Here is a 20559-nt window from a genome sequence, read left to right as displayed (position 1 = left end):
GAAATTAGAAAACCATAGACAGAGAGGAAAAAAACATATAACATTTCCAGCTCCACTGCCATTAAAACCAATAAGTGCTTACTAACCACTTTAATGGCAGTGCCTTTTTTAAGTATAGAAAAAAATATATAAATATCCGAATAAATTAAGTAATTCACCCTTTATTCACCCCAAAATAATTTCATTCGCCCTTGGGTGAACCATTCACCAGTTCAAGAAGCACTGCCATGGACCAGAGATGAATTTCCTAGCATTCAGGTTGCAGAGCCAATTACATACTTTTGCTCATCATCTACCCTTTTCCTACTTTTTTTATGTTGCCAAGGGATAGCATAGAGTGAACATGCATAATTACCCAATAAATATACCTGTTTCGTCGTTTACGTTCCCTGCTTGAGTTCTCAGACTCGCTGCCACTGCCACTGGTGTTTCCACGGGATCGGGATCTATACCAGAAAAGGAGCATTGCTTTGTATTAACTACCTGGATAATCAGTGAAAATCTACGTTGCAGCAATAATGGCTCAGCTTTGGCATGTTAAATATTATTAAGATTCTTAGGATTCACCGTTATTGAGAAAATCGTTCAGCAAAATCTGGAATTCAAACATTTGAGTCAATCGTGGAAATTACTTTTCAATTTCACTTCCTCTATCACAGGTGGCACTATAAAAATACCTCTTGTTCATGATTTTATAATTCAATATTATGATTCATATTTCCTGGTCGAGATTTTATGTGTCTCAGTGAGGATTCTTCAGAATTACTGGCGGAACAGCCCATTCTTTGGGGTTTTTTTTTGCTTGCGCACATCACAGGATTGGAAATGTAAAAACAAAGAACTGCAGGTGCCGGTTAACACACAAAAGGACACAACGTGCTGCAGTCACCAGGTCAGACAGCATCTAAGGAAAACATGGATTGGTAAGGTGATGTTTCAGATCGAGACCCTACTTCTAACTAATTGTAGGGGATGAGAAGAAAGCTGGAATATGGGAGAGGCAGGACAAGGCGTGGCAGGCAATTGGTGGACAAAGGCCAGGGCGTGGGGGGGTTTATAGACAGACAGATGGAACATAGGCCAGAGATAAAAGCAGAAGCTGTGGCACAGGATTGAAGAGCAGCGGGAGGAACGTAGTTGGGACGGGGGTAGAGGAGAAATAGGTGGGAGCCCAGGTGAGGCACAGGGGAGGGAAGGGGGTGTGGAAGAAAGGGGTGGTGTGGGAGAGAAAGGGGGCTGTTCGGGAGGGTTAGTTAGAGTTAGAGATTACCTTAAATTGGAGAATTCAATGTTTGTCCCTTTGGGTCAGAGTGAGGCCACGTGCAAACTGGAGGACTAGCACATAAGGTAGCTTATACGATACGATATGATAGAACTTTAATTTCCCTCCTGGGATAAATAAAGTTCCGTCGTATCGTATAAGCTACCTAAGCGGAATATGAGGTGCTGTTCCTCCAGTTTGCATGTGCCCTCACTCTGACAACGTAGGAGGCATAGGATTGGTCAGTTGGGAATGGGAAGGGGAGTTAAAATGGTTAGCAACTGGGAGATCCAGTAGGCCTTGGCAGACTGAGTGCAAGTCTACGCTTGGTCTCACCGATGTGCAGGAGGCCACATCTGAAACACCGGATGCAGTAGATGAGGTTAGAGGAGGTGCATGGGAACTTCTGTCTTACCTGGAAGGACTGTTGGGGTCCCCGGATGGGGGCAAAGGAAGAGGTACAGAGACAGGTGTTACATCTCCTGCTGTTGCAGGAGAAAGTACCTGGGAAGGGCAGTGGCTTGGGTGGGAAGGAATGAGTGAACCAAGGAGTAGCGGAGGGAGCTGTCTCTGCAGAAGGAAGAAAGGGGTGGAGATGGGAAGATGTGACTGGTGGTGGGATAACATTGGACATGACGGAAATGTCGGAGGATGATGTGTTGGATGTGGAACCTGAGGGGTGAAAGGTGAGGATCAGAAGAACTCTATCCTTTAACAAGTTCCCTTTGTTTTCTAATGTTGTTTTTGCACTAATGTCCTGTTTTTACAAATGCCTTCTTATTCTTTTCACTGGCTTGTATAATTTATGCGTTGTGTGAGTATTGCTGCTGCCAGCAAGATTTTCATTGGAGCTGTACCTGCCTGTATTTCAGTACATGACAATAAACTTGACTTGAACTGCCATTTTCTAAAGTAATTGTTACCACGACAACTCTAATCCACATCCTATCTGAAATAAATTCCTCTGTTTGCACCAGTCTGCAACTAAAACCTCACTTGTCTTCATAATTTTTCTGCCTGATGGCAATCAATGTTTACTCTTCCTTTCCTCTTCTGATAACTGCCTGACCTGCTGAGTGCTTCCAGCATTTTATGGTTTAGTTCAGCAATAGAATGCCACAGTTTTAACTGCCTGTAAAAAATATATCAGACATTCCTTTTGCATGTTGCAATTTGCAGAGGAGAATTCAAAATGTATCTGGTTCTCTGTACGCAGTAGCGTTTCCCAGATTCTCTACCTAAGGGCCTTTTCCCAATTTATTGAAAATGGCATTAGTTTCAAGTGCCATTATCAGCAGAGTTTCCGCCCATCTGTTTTTATGATCCTCCAAATATATGGGAAATATGATCAAAGCATTTCTTAAACATCTAAACGCCAAAGATTAATCCCGGAGTGTTACTTTACAAAGAGCAATTACAGTCAGAGGTAGACAAAAGTGCTGGAGAAACTCAGCGGGTGCAGCAGCATCTATGGAGCAAAGGAAATAGGCAATGTTTCGGGCCGAAACCCTTCTTCAGAAGAAAGGAAAAAGGAAGAGGAGGAGCCCGAGGGCTGAGAAGGGAAGGGGAGGAGACAGCGAGGGCTACCGGAAATTGGAGAATTCAATGTTTATGCCACTAGGGTGCAGACTGCCCAAGCGGAATATGAGGTGCTGCTCCACCAATTTCCAGTGGTGCTCACTCTGGCCATGGAGGAGGCCCAGGACAGAGAGGTCAGATTCGGAATGGGAGGGGGAGTTGAAGTGCTGAGCCACAGGGAGATCAGGTTGGTTAATGCGGACAGAGCAGAAGTGTTTGGCGAAACGATTGTCAAGCCTACGCTTGGACTCGCTGATGTAGATCGGCTGACATCTAGAGCAGCGGATGCAATAGATGAGGTTGGAGGAGATGCAGGTGAACCTCTGTCGCACCTGGAACGACTGCTTGGGCCCTTGAATGGAGTCGAGGGGGGAGGTAAAGCGACAAGTGTAGCATCTCTTGCGGTTGCGGAAGTGCCCGGGGAAGGGAAGAATCGACCAGGGAGTTACGGAGGGAGTGGTCTTTGCGGAAGGCAGACATGGGGGGAGATGGGAAGATGTGGCGAGGGGTGGGGTCACGTTGGAGGTAGCGGAAATGACGGAGGATTATTTGTTGTATGTGACAGCTAGTGGGGTGAAAGGTGACTATGGGAACTCTGCCCATGTTACGAGTGGGGGGATGGGGAGAGAGTGCAGTGTTACGGGGTATGGAAGAGACCCTGGTGAGAGCCTCATCTATAGCAGGGGAGGAGAAACCCCGTTCTCTGAAGAATGAGGACATTTCCGATGCCCTGGTATGGAACATCTCATCCTGGGAGCAGATGCGGCGTAGACGGAGGAATTAGGAGTAGGGGATCGAGTCCTTACAGGAAGCAATTACAGTCACAATTCTGGTATGATTCAGGTAATTGACTCAGCCCACAAAGCCACTTACCATATTTTTCTCAACATTTTTTGTCTTCGAAAAAGATCAGCCAATACATTTTTAAAAAGTAATCAAATCACTTTTTTGTGATAATTTTCTGCCAATTATGTATATATCAACATTTTTAGAAAAAAAGCATACCTTCTCTTATGTTGCTTTGCATCAATATCTTCACCATTATTTTGGCTTTTCCTGTTTGGATTGAACAAGTTAAATCAAAAATGTCTTCATTTGTTGATCACATGTGCCACCATCAAAGATTTACCATTAAGGGAACTGCACACATTCATCTTTGAATGAGCTTCGACATACAACAATATGTAGGGCTGTTGTTTGGAGTTACTAAGGCACTTACATTGCAGAGCTTCTGCTTGTGTAAGCAAATAACAGAGATAGAACTATCAGAAGACATCAGCAACAATTTGCATTTTGAAAGTCATCTATTCCAAACTATAGGCTGTGACAGTGGATCTGCTGGAGTATTCTACTTCAATGTGCAGGACTGATTCGAGTACTTAAGATGCGACAAACAGGTATGTAATTTCTGTAGGTACACAAAAATGCTGGAGAAACTCAGCGGGTGCAGCAGCATCTGTGGAGCGAAGGAAATGGGCAACGTTTCGGGTTGAGACCCTTCTTCAGTCTGATGGGGGGGGGGGGGGGGTGGGGGTGGGGGGGGGGGAGAAGAAAGGAAAAAGGAGGAGAAGGAGCTTGAGGGCTGAGGGAGAGATAGGAAGGGGAGGAGACAGCCCGAGGGCTGAGGAAGGGAAGGAGACAGCAAGGGCTAACAAAATTGGGAGAATTCAATGTTCATACCACCAGGATGCAGACTCCCCAAGTGGAATACGAGGTGCTGTTCCTCCAATTTCCAGTGGTGCTCGCTCTGGCCATGGAGGAGACCCAGGACAGAAAGGTCGGATACGGAATGGGAGGGGGAGTTGAAGTGCTGAGCCACCGGGAGATCAGGTTGGTTAATGCGGACTGAGCGGAGGTGTTCGGCGAAATTTCTGTAATCATGCAGCTGCAATTGGTGGTATAATTGACTCCATTTTTCTTGATCCATAACCAGAATGAAATGACTGCAACCTGTAATTTCTTAAGTCAAGAAAATTTATCACCAAAGCCTATTTTTCAATCTGCACATTTCTTTCTCAAGAGTTCAAGGGAGTCAATTTAATTTTCATTTTAGTGAGTTTCTCACAGGAGATGAAGGCGTGAGACATATACCCACATAGTGGCTTGAGGCCTGATTCCATGACTGCAGCTATCCAAATGTGGCAGGCATCATGTGACCGTCAGAATTGTTCCCCCAGTCCATGAAGGACCAGAATAGATTACTTACAAAGTTTGTTCTATATAGCCTATATATTGCTCCTTGCACAAGCAGCAGCAGGACTTTCCTTTAAATAATAAAATATGAGGTGACACAGTGCAGCATAGCTGATCGAGAAAACCATTGGGACAATGATGTGTTCTTGTTCCGTGCTGGTCTTCAACCTTGGCTCTGTTGTGGGCTCACTGGTTAGGAATATGGCTTGCATGCTCTTGTGTACCAAATGTAAATTGGTGGCATGCTACTGTAATTTCAGGAAGGTATTCCAGTCCTTCCTGATTGAATTTGCAGGCTTTAGTGAGTTGTAAAACATAGAAACATAGAAAATAGGTGCAGGAGTAGGCCATTCGGCCCTTCGAGCCTGCACCGCCATTCAATATGAATGATCATCCAACTCCGTATCCTGTACCTGGCTTCTCTCCATACCCCCTGATACCTTTAGCCACAAGGGCCACATCTAACACCCTCTTAAATATAGCCAATGAACTGGCCTCAACTACCTTCTGTGGCAGAGAGTTCCAGAGATTCACCACTCTCTATGTGAAAAATGTTTTTCTCATCTCTGTCCTAAAATATTTCCCCCTTATCCTTAAGCTGTGACCCCTTGTCCTGGACTTCCCCAACATCGGGAACAATCTTCCTGCATCTAGCCTGTCCAACCCCTTAAGAATTTTGTAAGTTTCTATATGTCATGCGTAGTGGTTGGTACACTTTTCCTCCAGTTGTTTCATGACAACGGCTGCAAAATCAACACTGTAATTCAGTTGGCAGCAATTCAGCCATTGGCAGGAAGTAGTTGAGGAGAGCTTTAGCCTTAATGGAAATGGACATAATGAGGCATCTCTGAGGTCACTCCTCTTCTTTCAAACGGGCAAACCTCTTTGCCACTGTGTGTGAATATCATCCACTCCTGAGATCTTGTTAACTTTGTATAGGAAGGAACTGCAGACGCTGGTTTAAATCAAAGATAGACACAAAATGCTGGAGTAACTCAGCGGGACAGGCAGCATCTCTGGAGAGAAGGAATGGGTGAGGTTTCGGGTGATCAGTCTCAAGAAGGGTCACCCATTCCTTCTCTCCAGAGATGATGCCTGTCCTGCTCAGTTACTCCAGCATTTTGTGTCCATCTTGTTAACTTTGTTAGTTGGGATATGGTCTTTTTGAACTTTTGTTGGTCAAGAGTTGGTCTGAAAAAGTAACTGTCGGACCCGACAACATCCCAGGACGTGTGCTCAAGGAATGTGCTGATGAGTTAGCAGGTGTGCTAACAGACATCTTCAACATCTCCCTTAGTCAAGCCATTGGCCCCACATGCCTCAAAACATCCACAATAATCCCAATAGCAAAGAAACCAGTGGTTGCCTGCCTAAATGACTACCGCCCTGTCGCCCTGACCCCAATAATAATGAATTGTTTTGAACGCCTGGTGAAACCCCACATTGCTGCCAGCCTCCCCTCATCGTTAGACCCCCTCCAGTTTGCCTATCGACCCAACCGTTCTACAGAGGATGCCATCTCTACCACGCTGCACACAGTACTCACTCATCTGGAAAACAAAAACACCTACGCCAGAATCCTGTACATTGACTTCAGTTCAGCCTTTAACACCATCATCCCACAGAGACTTGTGGAGAAACTAACCCTGCTGGGTCTCAACACCACCCTGTGTCACTGGATCTTGGACTTTCTGACAGAGAGACCGCAGTCAGTCCGTGTTGGCAAGAACACTTCAGGCTCGATCACGCTGAGCACCGGCTCCCCTCAAGGCTGTGTGCTCAGCCCGCTGTTGTTCACACTGCTCACACATGACTGTGCTGCCAGATTCAAGGACAATAAGATCATAAAATTTGCGGATGACACAACAGTGGTGGGACTCATCAGTGGAGATGACGAATCAATGTACAGGAAGGAAGTAAAACAACTAGTGGACTGGTGCAGCAACAACAATCTAGCATTAAATGTCGACAAAACAAAGGAGATAATTGTCGACTTCAGGAGGTCGCAGCCAAAACACACACCCCTCAATATCAGTGGCACCACAGTGGAGAGAATGGAGAGTATTAAGTTCCTCGGAGTGCAAATTACAGACAGTCTCACCTGGTCCAGGAACACCACTGGGACCGTCAAACGGGCCCATCAGCGACTGCACTTCCTGAGGAAACTCAAACAGGCCTCACTCCCTACCAACATCCTCAGGACTTTCTACAGGGGCACGGTGGAGTCTGTACCCACGTACTGCATAAATACATGGTACTCCACCTGCAACTGCTCGGTCAGGAAGGCTCTGCAGAGGGTAGTGAGGGGAGCAGAGAGGATCATTGGCGTCTCCCTACCCTCGGTACAAGAACTGTTCCAGAGCCGCTGTCTAAAAAAAGCTCTGAGAATAGCTAAGGACAAACTGCACCCCCTCCACACACACCTGGATCTCCTGCCATCAGGCAAGAGATACCGTAGCATCAAAGCCCGGACTACCAGACTGCTAAACAGCTTCCTGCCACAGGCTGTGAGGCTGCTAAACAGTCACTCTGTACACACAGTCACTTGATTCTGCAGCTTTGTACTAACATTTTAATAACTCTGGCACTGGCCACTCAAATCAGCTGCCCCGGACATTTTAATGATTGGTTTTACTGTATTTTAATGTTGCTGTTTTACCTGCTTTTAACTATTTATACTGTTTCATCAGGGACTGGATTGTTTTTTATTGTTTTTATTATGTGTGAAATGTTTAAGTTTTATGTGCGATGCTCCGGTATTCCCTGGGAAACGTCTTCTCATTTTGCACTGTACAACTGTTACTTTGCAAGATGACAATAAAGGTTGTTTTGATTTAGAAACATAGAAATTAGGTGCAGGAGTAGGCCATTCGGCCCTTCGAGCCTGCACCGCCATTCAATATGATCATGGCTGATCATATTTGATTTGATCATTTGATTTGATTTGATTTCTCTTGGTTGTAAGTGCCAAGTTTCTAACTCTCAAAACTCACCATTGAGATTGGATTATATCCCTTCAAGATTTACACTATACCCCCAAGTCCTCTGCATCCAGAGCAGAATAGACTGAAAAATAACATATTTTTGGTGCTCGTCAATATTTAGAAATGAGGAACTGCAGAAACTGGTTTATACCAAAGATAGACATAAATTTGTGGATTAACTCAGCGGGCAGCATCTCTGGAGACAAAAGATGGGTGAAACTTTGGGTCGGGACTGAAGAAGAAGTCAAGTCTGAAGATGGGTCTTGACCCGGAACATCACCAATCCTTTTTGTCCAGAGATGGAGCAAAGCAGAATAGTGGGAACTATCGGCTGGTTAGTCCGACTTTGGTGGTTGGTGAGATTTTAGAGTCCATTATGAGGATGAGGTTACAGAGTACTTAGAAGTTTACGATAAAATAGGCCAAAGTCAGCATGGATTTGTGAAGGGGAGGTCTTGCTTGACAAATTTGCTGAAATTCTTTGAAGAAGTAAATAGACAGTAAATGTTGTTTACTTAGATTTTCAGAAAGCTTTTGATAAGGTGCCACACGTGAGGCTGCGAAGGAAGATGAGAGCCCACGGTATCAAAGGCAATGTTTTCAAGAGAGAGTTAGATTTAGCTCTTAGGATAAAGGAATCAAGGGATATAGGGAAAAAGCAGGAACAGGGTACTGATTTTAGATGATCAGCCATGATCATATTGAATGGCGGTGCTGGCTTGAAGGGCCGAATGGCCTACTCCTGCACCTATTTCCTGCCCTTTCAACATATGTTCTATGTTGAAAGGGCAGATACTAGCATGGTTAGTAGGTTGGCTGGATGGCAGAAGTGGTAAAAAAGGCAGCATTTTCTGATTTGCTACCAGTGACTAGCAGAGTTCTGCAGGGGTCGGTGCTGGGGCCGCTACTCTTCATGTTGTACATTAATGATTTGTATGAGGGGATTGAAGGCTTTGTGGCCAGGTTTGTGGATGATATGAAAACAGGTGGAAGGGCAGGTAGTGTAGAGAAAGCAGGGACTCTGCAGAAGGACTTGGACAGGTTGGGAGAGTGGGCAGAGAAGTGTTAGATGGAATATAGTGTAGCCACGTGTGGAGTCAAGTGTTTTGGTAGTAGGAGGAAAGGCAGAGACCCTTTTGTTAAATGGGGAGAGAATCCTGAAATTGGAGGTGCAAAGGGACTTGGGAGTGTTGGTGCAGGATTCCCCAAAAAATAATCTGCAAGTCGAATCGGTAGTAAAGAAAGCAAACTCAATGCAAACTCATTTATTTCATGACAGCTTGTATTCAAATACAGGAATGTAATGCTGAGGCTCTATAAGGCGCTGGTAAGGCCGCATTTGGAATATTGTGAGCAATTTTGGGCAACATATTTGAGGAAGAATGTGCTGGGTCTGGAGAGGATCCAGAGGAGGTTTACAAGTATGATCCTAGAAATTAGTAGGTTAACCTATGATGAGCGTTTATCGGCACTGGGCCTGTAATCACTGGAGTTTAGAAGAACGAGGGGGGGGGGGCATTGAAACATACAAAATAGTAAAAAGGCTTGAATAGAGAGGATTTGGAGAGGATGTTTCCACTAGTGGGAGAATCTAGGACCTGAGGGTCATAGCCTCAGAATTAAAGGATGCTCTTTTGGGAAGGAGATGAGGAGCATTGTATATATTCAGAGGGTGGTGAATCTGTGGAATTCTTTGGTACATAAGGCTGTGGAGGCCAAGTCATTGGATATTTTTAAGGCGGAGATAGATTCTTTATACAGGTGTCAGAAATTATGGAGAGCAGGCAGGAGAATGGGGTTAGGAGCGATAGATAGATCAACCGTGAATGCTGAGTGACTTGATGGGCCGAATGGGTTTCATTCTACTCCTATAACTTATGACCTTATGACCTTATTGTGCAGCCTGAGGAACATTTCCACTCGTCCCACAGACATTTCCACTGGAACCTCGCAAGCTTGCCAATATATTTACCATTTATCATTTCCTGCTCGCATCAGTGCTTTTACTTAGCAAACTCTGTTCACTATTTCCTTTACCCTTTGTCACTGCCTTGCTACTCTCGCAAGCAACAATATCCCACCTGTGCTGCCATTGCAGTGTCTCTAGATTGTTTAGTGCTGCTGCTTGCAAAGGCAAGTATCAGAAGCGGAAAATCAATGGAAAACCCTTTTTTGAAGACAGTGCACCCCCCCAAATTAAGAGCCACAAGAAATCAAACTCGTATCAAGCATGTTTTAGTCACTGTTGAAACAGCAACAGAATCAATTACATCAAGGGACATTATTCTTACCGTCGGTACACAAAAATGCTGGAGAAACTCAGCGGGTGCAGCAGCATCTATGGAGTGAAGGAAATAGGCGACGTTTCGGCCCGAAACGTCGCCTATTTCCTTCGCTCCATAGAGGCTGCTGCACCCGCTGAGTTTCTCCAGCATTTTTGTGTACCTTCGATCTTCCAGTATCTGCAGTTCCTTCTTGAACACTTATTCTTACCATCGTCTTCCTGGCTGTGCCGACTCATTGTCACTCCCGCCAGAAGCAGTCCGCCGTTTAGGATGGGGAAACTTAGGTGATTTGTTGCGTTCATCTGGAGAAATATACAATCCACTGCAAAGAAACAATCCAGATGACTAGATTAATGGTAATATTACAAACTGCATTTAATAGTTCTGTGACAAAGGAATTTCATAGATTTCATTCGGAATACAAAGATTTCCAACAGATCATAACAAAACTCGTAGCTAATATTCTTGCACAAGATGTGCAAAGGAGAGAAAAAGAAAGTTGTGCACAGAACGCTGCAGTAAAACGGCACTGGTATAGAGATCTGAACCAATCTACCATGGCATCATTGGAGAAAACTATTCCCTGCTGCATTCCATGCATGTCTTTCTCTACATGGGCACGGCAATTAGTGATTCTTCCTGTGGCTGTGCAATTAACCTTGTTTAGTTTTGGAAGCTGTGTAAATTCATGTGATTTCATACAGCCATTGAATTTGTTAAATTGTCAACCCCACTAGCTGCCATAAATCATGGCTTGGATGCGTGATGAGGCAGACATCGGAGCAGGCAGCCATTCTACGCTGATTGTCTGGAGTTCATAGCAGCAAAGGAAACCCAGAAAGAAGATTAGTTTGCCCACAAATTATATAGAAGGCTGCACCTGAATAACAATCAGAAAATGCGCTCTGTTTAAGAAAGTTAAGAAGGAAAATGCGCTCTACTGTTTCAGTTCAGCAGATCTCATTGATATCTGCTCGAACAGATTTCCCAGCAAAGATTGTTATTGATGTAGCCCAGGGGGCGGCAACCTACGGCCCACGGGCTGAATCCGGCGAATTCATGGTGGTCACGGTGGCGCAGCGGTAGAGTTGCTGCCTTTCAGCGAATGCGTCACAAGAGAGCCGGGTTCGATCCCAACTATGGGTGCTGTCTGTACGGAGTTTTTCAGAATTAAGGGACAGAAGTTTAGGGGTAATATGAGGGGGAACTTCTGTACGCAGAGAGTGGTAGCGGTGTGGAATGAGCTCCCAGTGGAAGTGGTGGAGGCAGGTTCATTGGTATCATTTAAAAATAAATTGGATAGGCATATGGATGAGAAGGGAATGGAGGGTTATGGTACGAGTGCAGGCAGATGGGACTAAGGGGAAAAAAATTTGTTCGGCATGGACTTGTAGGGCCGAGATGGCCTGTTTCCGTGCTGTAATTGTTATATGGTTATATGGTTACATGGACATAAAGATTTGCTTTAATGCTCCTAGCAATCCTGTTTACTGATACAAAAAAATTGGAACTGATATAATTTCAAGAACTGGGCAAAGGTTAGTTGGAATGGTGGACGCGGTTCCACTGATGTAAAAGTGCAGTTGCAGTTGCAGTTGCAGCAGCTGCGGTGCCTGGTGCTCGGCGGGCCCGGAACCATCCGTCCCCACGCTTGACCCGGGGGAGGGTCAGGGTCAGGGTCAGGGCCGCCCTCCTCAAAGATGGTGGCGCTGCTGGCCGTTGGTTCGTGTGGACGCGGATGACAGGAATCCAGCGGTAAATGGATGGGACTAGACCTTGGAGAGGAGGGAGAGGGAGGTGGGGGAGGGTGGGGAGGGGGGAGGAGGGAGGGAGGGAGAGGAGAGAGGTAGAGAGGTGGAGAAAGGGGGGAGGGAGGTGGGGAGAGGGGGGAGAGGGAGAGGGTGGAGGGAGAGGTTGAGAGAGGGTGGGGAGGTGGAGAGAGGAGGAGAGAGGGGGGAGGGGAGGAGGAGAGGGAGAGGAGGGAGAGGGGGGAGGGGAGGAGGGGAGAGGGGGTTGGAGAGGATTGGGATGGGAGGAGAGGGGGAAGAGAGGGGGTTGGAGAGGATTGGGATGGGAGGATAGGGGGAAGAGAGAGTGAATGGGGGTAGGGGGAAGAAGGGGTAACAAAGTGTCTGCATGAAGTTTAGGACAGAGAGGGGTGAGGGTAGTTTCAATTCCAGTGTCTCAAAATAACTGCTATGTTCAGTAGACATAATATTGCTTAAATATGTCAAAGTTTAGTTAGTATGTATTATTATTACCTCCATTTATTAATTATGGCGATGGATGTGGCCCGCCATTCGTTCACAGACATGGGTCCTAGCCCCTTCAGATATTGCACGAGCAGTGTCTTTTTCTATCTGTTAAGACCTGAATTTCTATGCATGGTGCAGACTGTTGCACATGGTTGCAATTACGCAAACAAATGCGGCGTCAGAATTATATTGCACTGTTTCACACGTATGAAGTTACCAGCTTGAAAATGTCATTGTGTCTACATGTAATGAAGAGCAACAATCATACCTGCCGATCGATTTAACACAATTCAATCCCCAGTCACATCAACAACAATGTTCACGTTGACTAGATTTCTAGATCAGTATTATGTTAGCATTCATAGAAAAAGGATATGTTAGCATTCATAGCAAAAGGATTTGAGTATAGGAGCAGGGAGGTTCTACTGCAGTTGTACAGGGTCTTGGTGAGACCACACCTGGAGTATTGCATACAGTTTTGGTCTCCTAATTTGAGGAAATACATTCTTGCCATAGAGGGAGTACAGAGAAGGTTCACCAGACTGATTCCTGGGATGTCAGGACTTTCATATGAAGAAAGACTGGATACACTCGGCTTGTACTCGCTAGAATTTAGAAGATTGAGGGGGAATCTTATAGAAAGTTACGAAATTCTTAAGGGGTTGGACAGGCTAGATGCAGGAAGATTGTTCCCGACGTTGGGGAAGTCCAGAACAAGTGGTCACAGTTTAAGGATAAGGGGGAAATCTTTTTGGACAGAGATGAGAAAAACATTTTTCACACAGAGAGTGGTGAATCTCTGAAATTCTCTGCCACAGAAGGTAGTTGCGCCAGTTCATTGGCTATAGTTAAGAGGGAGTTAGATGTGGCCCTTGTGGCTAAAGGGATCAAGGGGTATGGAGAGAAGACAGGTACAGGATACTGAGTTGGATGATCAGCCATGATCATATTGAATGGCGGTGCAGGCTTGAAGGGCCGAATGGCCTACTCCTGCACCTATTTTCTATGTTTCTATGTTTCTATGTTTCTATGTCTCTTCCACAGATCATCACCTACTTGGCAAGGATCTGAAATAGCTTTGCAAATTCAAGATAATTCAGTAAATCATAAACTATTTTCTTTTGCAAAGTATGCATAAGGGAATTGGAATTTCTTTGCACTGAAACAATAATTTATCTGGATGCCAGACCTTATACCAGACAGTGGTGCAGTGCCAAGAGTAAGTCAATTTATGATCTCAATGAAGCAGATAATGCAAATAAATGACCTAACTGTAAAGGGACTCAGTCTGACACACTGTAACCTTTACTAGAGTCTTTATTATAGCACATGGCACACACAACCCAGCACTGGCTGCATCCAGCCTTCAGGCGTACCAGGACAAAATGGGAGGAAGGAAGGGGAGGAGATCATAGTTATACAGATATGAGAGGGCATGTTAATGGTGATGAGGTAGCTACATTATAGGTTGCATGCATAAACCATCTACACTAACTTTTCAGAAATGTAGTTTTGAACAACATGTAATGCTTTCAGTTGTTGTTGGAATAGGATAATGAAGGTTTTCTCTTTGGGGAAAATAGATTAAAAAGATAATTATTGCCTTCTTACCTCTGGGGGCCATTTTCCTCCCATGGTGCACTGGTTCTGTTCTGTGTGTGGTTGAACTACCATCCAGTTTGGTTACTGTGGAGCTAAGCAGAAGGTAAAAAGGCTCAACTATCAAGATAAACAAGTGCGAGCTCCACACAAAAATACAGCAGTGTCCTTCTCAGCACTTCATCTTACGGTACAACGCTGCGTGATCTGCATGAATAGAACTGAAATTGTCGCAAATGCAGATTTTGTGAGAGATATGGCCAATGGAAATTCATTGCCTGGAGGATTCTTTCTACTGGATATCTTGATAATGTACTGGCCTCATTTATTTTTCCCACTTCTGTCCTCTCATCAAGCCATATCTCTACTCAGAGAGTGGTAGCGGTGTGGAATGAGCTTCAAGTGGAAGTGGTGGAGGCAGGTTCGTTGGTATCATTTAAAAATAAATTGGATAGGCATATGGATGCGAAGGGAATGGAGGGTTATGGTATGAGTGCAGGCAGGTGGGACTAAGGGAAAAAAAAGTTGTTCGGCACGAACTTGTAGGGCCGAGATGGCCTGTTTCCGTGCTGTAATTGTTATATGGTTATATGGTTATATAACAAACTATACATTTTTTCCACGGTTTTCATCCCTCTCTAGTTATCTTTCTCTCTACTCAAATCCAATTATTCCACTACGGTTATGGCACTGGCATCTACCCAACAATGTGGAATGCTGCTGTGATAGATTCTGTTCATAGCAAGTAGGACAATCCAATTTGACAAATTACCATCCAGTCTGTCAAAGTGATGGAATGTTTTGTTGACAGTTCTATCGAGGGGTACTTGCCTGTCAATAAGCTGCTTGTCGATGCTCAGTTTGGTTAGACATTATTCATTTACTCTAATGCAGTTTGCCAGCTCGGTACTATTTGCAAATCTGGAATAAACTGATTTATTTCTATTATTATTCCCCGTTTCAAGCATGAGTAAATTCTAACGTGCATCTTAAAACGCAGTTGTTTGGTGAATCGTCTTTACAATTGGATTAAAATGCATTAAGGTGCAGAAGAGTGTTTATAGGGTATACTCAAAATAATCCAATTAATTATTCAGATGGTTTTATTTTTCTGCAAATATTTTACTGTATTTCTCAACAATATTACATAATTCATTGTACATTCATCAATCGTTGGCAGTATTGTTATATGGGAAGTCTAGAAATATTTACCTGAAGCAGATCAAAGGAAATAATTTGACCAATGTCAAATGTGAGATTCTACCTTTTATATTTTATGTACCACATTTAATACTTTTATCATTAAGTAATACATTATGTAGCAAAGATAGACACAAAATGCTGGAATAACTCAGCGGGCCAGGCAGCATCTCTGAAGAGAAGGAAATGGTGACTTTTCAGGTTGAGACCCTTCTTCAGACTGAGAGACAGGGGAGAGAGAGAGAGACTGGAGATATGGAAGGTAAGCCTCTCCCCTGAGTCCCAGTCATAAGGGTTTCAATTCAAATCAGAAATTACAATGTTGATATTCTAACACTGGTGCTTTGAAATAAAAGATACATTACTGATGTTTCTAACATTCTAACATAGGTAAACATAATATAACTTTACCTTTTCACTGGTGAAGGTGCGATAATTTTGGTGGGACCATCATATTCCACTTGATCTGCTTTCATAACACTGTGACTAATACTGTTTGGTCCTATGATAACAATTGAAGTCACAAATAAGGATTATACAGATGTTAACTGATAAATAAAGAATGCAATTGATCATCAACTTATTAGATAGGCAATTAATTTATTGTCAATATATTGGGTTTGTTAAGCAAATGTTCTCACATAACATTAAAAGGGATGAGAGAACAAAAATATCCAACAAATTATTGTATAAATGCATCCTATTTTCCACCAAGAGTTCGAACCTTAACCCACCTGAAAAATGTTCATGCCTACATCCCCCCTGGCTAATATGCCATGTTCTCTCCAAATGGAAATCAAGGCATAACATGTCAACATTTGTCCACAATGACTCTAACTGGGGAAAACAAAATTCATTTATCTTGCCAATTAAATAAATATTTTGGAGAATTCCACTTGATGATTCGGTTTAAAATCAGACAAGAATTACGAAGGAAAATAACAAGACATTTGAGTTGACAATCTCACCACCACATCACCATCCCACCCAGGATATTCACCTCCCAGCTGTTGACTGCAAATGGGAACAGAGGCAATGCACGCATCCTCATGGATCCCCTCATGTATGCCTTCTAGCAGCAGACCCCAGAAGGTGGCACAAAGGGAGAAGGACAAGCGGCAATCTCTTATTTTATTCTCATGATATAGGTCTTGGCTGAGGCTAGAATCTGAAGAGGAGAATTATCCTTTCCTCTTTGCTGGAGTCCCAATTTAATAACCATATAACAATTACAGCACGGAAATGGGCCATCTCGACCCTTCTAGTAGTCCGTTAAAACACAGATAAGAATCCCCTAGGAAAATATACCTGCGCTCAGACCATCTCACCCTCCATTCACCTTCCCACCCAGGATATTAACTATCCAATTTACTTTTTAACAGATGCATAAAAACGAACCTGCCTCCACCACCTTCACTGGATGCTCATTCTAGCACAGCTACCACTCTCTGAGAGAAGGAGAAGCGGCAATCCCTCATGTTTATTCCCCTAAACTTGGCTGTCCCTTAATTCTCATGAGGAGTCCCTTCAGTCCCTTAATTCTCAGTCCCATGTCATAAGCACATGAAACCAACTATTCTTTGGATTACTTTCTTCATTCCAAAAATAATCCTAAATGACTTCACTGAATTACTATGGACATCATTAATGCCCCTCCGTGACTCCTTTAAATCGAGGCTCAAAACCTTTTTCTACTCCCTAGTGTTTTTGAGGCCCTCTAAGGGGGCGCTGTAAACTGTTTATGTATGTATTGTTAGGTCTGTGTATATTGTATGTAGCACATTAGTATCTGCACTGATGTGCAGCACTTTGGTCAACGTGAGTTGTTTTTAAATGTGCTATACAAATATAATTAACTGACTGATTAAAATTAAATTAAAATATAAAGCGTGTGGGGGGGTTACAATTTAAGAGGAATATTTAATTTTAAGAAACAAAGAGTCCGTACGACTAGAAAAACCTTTTGTATTTCGGTTTGTGGAGTAGGAGTGTGGAACAAATTGAACGAGGAATTAAAGCAATGTACAAACATGAATCATTTTAAAATGATATATAAAAAAATAATTTTCAAGGGGTACCAGGATGGAGGGGATGGTTGACAAGTGGGGGTTAATGTTTATCTATTGCTTTACAATTGTTTACTTATGTTTGGTTACTTCATATATGAAGTTTGTATGTGTATAATAGTTGTATGTATATATATGTCTGTAGGTATTATGGGAAATTGCCTGGGGTAGTATTATTATTATTAATTAATTGATTTTTAAATATGGTAGAAGTGTTGGGGAAAAGGGGTGAGATTTAATAAGTTATTCTTCTTCTCACTCCTTTTCGAGCTTGTACAGACACAGAGTTGGACATTGGAAATTTGCTTTTTGTTCTTTTCATTGCTTGTAAATATTGATTGTAATGTCCAATTGTTTGATAATTTCGATTTTGTTACTATTAATGTCTTTAATGTCTTTACTTGTTCGGAATAAATAAAATAAATAAATAAATAAAATAAAAAATAAATAAATCCCTTTGAACCTAGTTTATGTGAACAATCACCAAAATGTTAAGTTAGTTGACTGCCTGTAGTTTCTGAGATGTGACCAACGCTCATTATTTGCTGCTGTTAGCAAAGTAAATTCAGTTTATCCCCGTTGTGGATTTATATACTTGCAATTTGTTTCATAGAATCAGACTCATTCCCTTTGTTAAGTCATCCATTTGAACACACCTAAACCAGGAGTGTAAGCACAGCTCCATATATATGAATTAATCTCATTGTTTTTGTGCATTATCTGAATTCTCAATTATATATTCTCCATCGAAGCTCAGTGCCACCTCCCAACAGGTTGTATGAGGTCATGTTGCAGTTGTATAAGACGTTGGTGAGACCGCATTTAGAGTATTGTGTTCAGTTCTGGGAACCATGTTATAGGAAAGATATTGTCAAGTTTGAAAGGGTTCAGAGAAGTGTTACGAGGATGTTGCCAGAACTAGAGAGTCTGAGCTATATGGAAATGTTGCGTTGGCTGGGTCTCTATTCCTTGGCGTACAGGAGGATGAGGGGTGTGTATATCATGAGAGGAATAAATCAGGCAGATGCACAGAATCTCTTGCCAAGTGTAAGGTTTTCAAACAAGTGTCCGCGGTTTATTATTTTTTGTCTGTGTTTTAATGTAGTTTTTGTTATTTTTTGTTGGGGTGTGTGTGTGTGTGGGGGGGGGGGTGGGGGTGGGGAGGGAGGGGGGGGGGAAACTTTTTAAATCTCTCCCTGCACTGGAGACCCGACCTTTTTTCGTCGGGTTTCCGTTGTCGTTGGGGCCGCAACGAGGAGCGGCCTCCAACAGGAAGAAGCCGGGGACTCTGGTGCTACGACTCACCGTCGCCGTCGCGGGGCTGGCCGAGTCCGGAGCGGGTGGAGCGGTGGAGGAGCGCTGCTGCTGTTGCTGCTGCTGCTGCTACCGGAGAGTCGGAGGCTCCAACGGCAGGTCTGTGGACGGTGGCACCAGGAGCCCGCGGGTCCCTGGAGGGAGACCGCTCTTCAGGGCTCTCGCAACGGCGACTTCCCCCGCCCGAGTTGCGGGGTTGAAGAGCTCCTGGAGCGGGGCCTTTACAGCACCACCCCGCGAGGCTTGGAATGGCCTCGGGACTCTGCGAGCGCACGCCGGGGGCTCTAACACCAAGACCCGGTGTGCGACCTCGCATCACCCGGCGTGGCTTTAATGGCCGCGGGACAATTGCCATCGCCAGCCGGGGGCTTTGACTTTGACTTTGACTCTGACATCGTGGGGGGGGGAGAGTGCAGTGGAGAGATAAGTGTTTTTGGCCTTCCATCACAATGATGTGATGGATGTTTATGTAAAGTATGTTGTGTTGTTGTGTCTTGGGTCTATTTGTTTGTAATGTATGGCTGCAGAAACGGCATTTCGTTTGGACCTCAAGGGGTCCAAATGACAATTAAATGTATCTTGTATCTTGTATCTTGTATCTTGTATCTTGTATCTTGTAGGTTATCGAGGACCAAAGGACATAGGTTCAAGGTGAAGGGGAAAAGATTTAATAGGAATCTGAGTGGCAACTTTTTCACACAAAGGGTGGTGGGTGTATGGAACAAGCTGCCAGAGGAGGTAGTTGAGACGGGGGGCTATCCCAATGTTTAAGAAACAGTTACACAGGTACATGGATAGGACAAGTTTGGAGGGATATGGACCAAGCGCAGGCAGGTGGGACTACTGTAGCTGGGACATGTTGGCCGGTGTGGGCATGTAGGGCCGAAGGGCCTGTTTACACACTGTATCACTATGACTCTAACATGTATCCTGTAATGTACTACCCAATCCATGCACAATCATGGTGCTTGGGATCACTCAGTATCATTCTGGGAACCATTTGAACTGTTGCTGAGTTTCAGGATCTTTCAATATATCATGATGTCCATTACAATTCGAATCTTGGTTCTCAGGACTGTGTACCCGCCAAAGTATTTTTTGAAAACCTACTTTAAAAAGTTGGCACTGATTTATTTCATTAATACTGCCACATCACAATTGTCACACAGCAAATCAAACAGTCAGCTTGTAGCTATTTAACCTTCTCCAAGATTATTCCATATTTACAGCTTTATACCAGAAATTTGACATCATGCAATGATGCCGGAGTCACCATATCAGACCCATATTAGACCTTCATATTCCAGGTTTGAATTATTTAAAATATCATTTGAAGACATTAAGAATAGCAAATCACTAAATAATTAAGCCGTGACATTCACTTTAAAAAAAGGGTAATTATTAATATTTAAAGCGGTCATTGCCTTACAAGTCATTCTCTCTCACATGCTCAGTCATCAACTTAACCGTTAAACTCTAAGAGGTCATAACTGGCCAGCATGTCTTTGGGATGTGGGAGGAAAGATGCTAAGATCAGGATCGAAGTGTGTCCCTGTAGCGCGAGGCAGCTTAATTAACTGATGTAGCAATGTTACAAAATTTTGAGATTTAAAAAATCAAGTCTGTAATTTATCCCATCAGATAAAGCATAAAAAGAAGTTTAATTTGACACCTAATTCACTTTCATATCTCAAGTATTTAAAAAGTTATGGCCATTTTCATACTCGGAAATTAGCATCTTGTTCCCTATTGATTTTCTATGGACATAACAAAAAAGCTGTGATCGCGTGCTGTCAAAAGCCCATAACCTTCTTAAAAATTAAG

General features: G+C 43.6%; 1 protein-coding gene across 1 annotated transcript in view; it reads right to left on the bottom strand.

The window, feature by feature from the left end:
• The window catches only part of epb41l4a (erythrocyte membrane protein band 4.1 like 4A), a 201741-nt gene that overhangs the window by 17439 nt on the left and 163743 nt on the right, over positions 1-20559 (bottom strand). The window contains 6 exon segments of the mRNA XM_055633209.1: positions 369-446; positions 3845-3895; positions 10510-10623; positions 14168-14214; positions 14217-14250; positions 15767-15857. Coding sequence (XP_055489184.1) covers positions 369-446; positions 3845-3895; positions 10510-10623; positions 14168-14214; positions 14217-14250; positions 15767-15857 — 415 coding nt within the window.

Source organism: Leucoraja erinacea, chromosome 3 (genome assembly GCF_028641065.1).
Source record: "Leucoraja erinacea ecotype New England chromosome 3, Leri_hhj_1, whole genome shotgun sequence".
Classification (NCBI taxonomy): domain Eukaryota; kingdom Metazoa; phylum Chordata; class Chondrichthyes; order Rajiformes; family Rajidae; genus Leucoraja; species Leucoraja erinaceus.
This window is presented reverse-complemented; position numbering and strand designations above follow the sequence as displayed.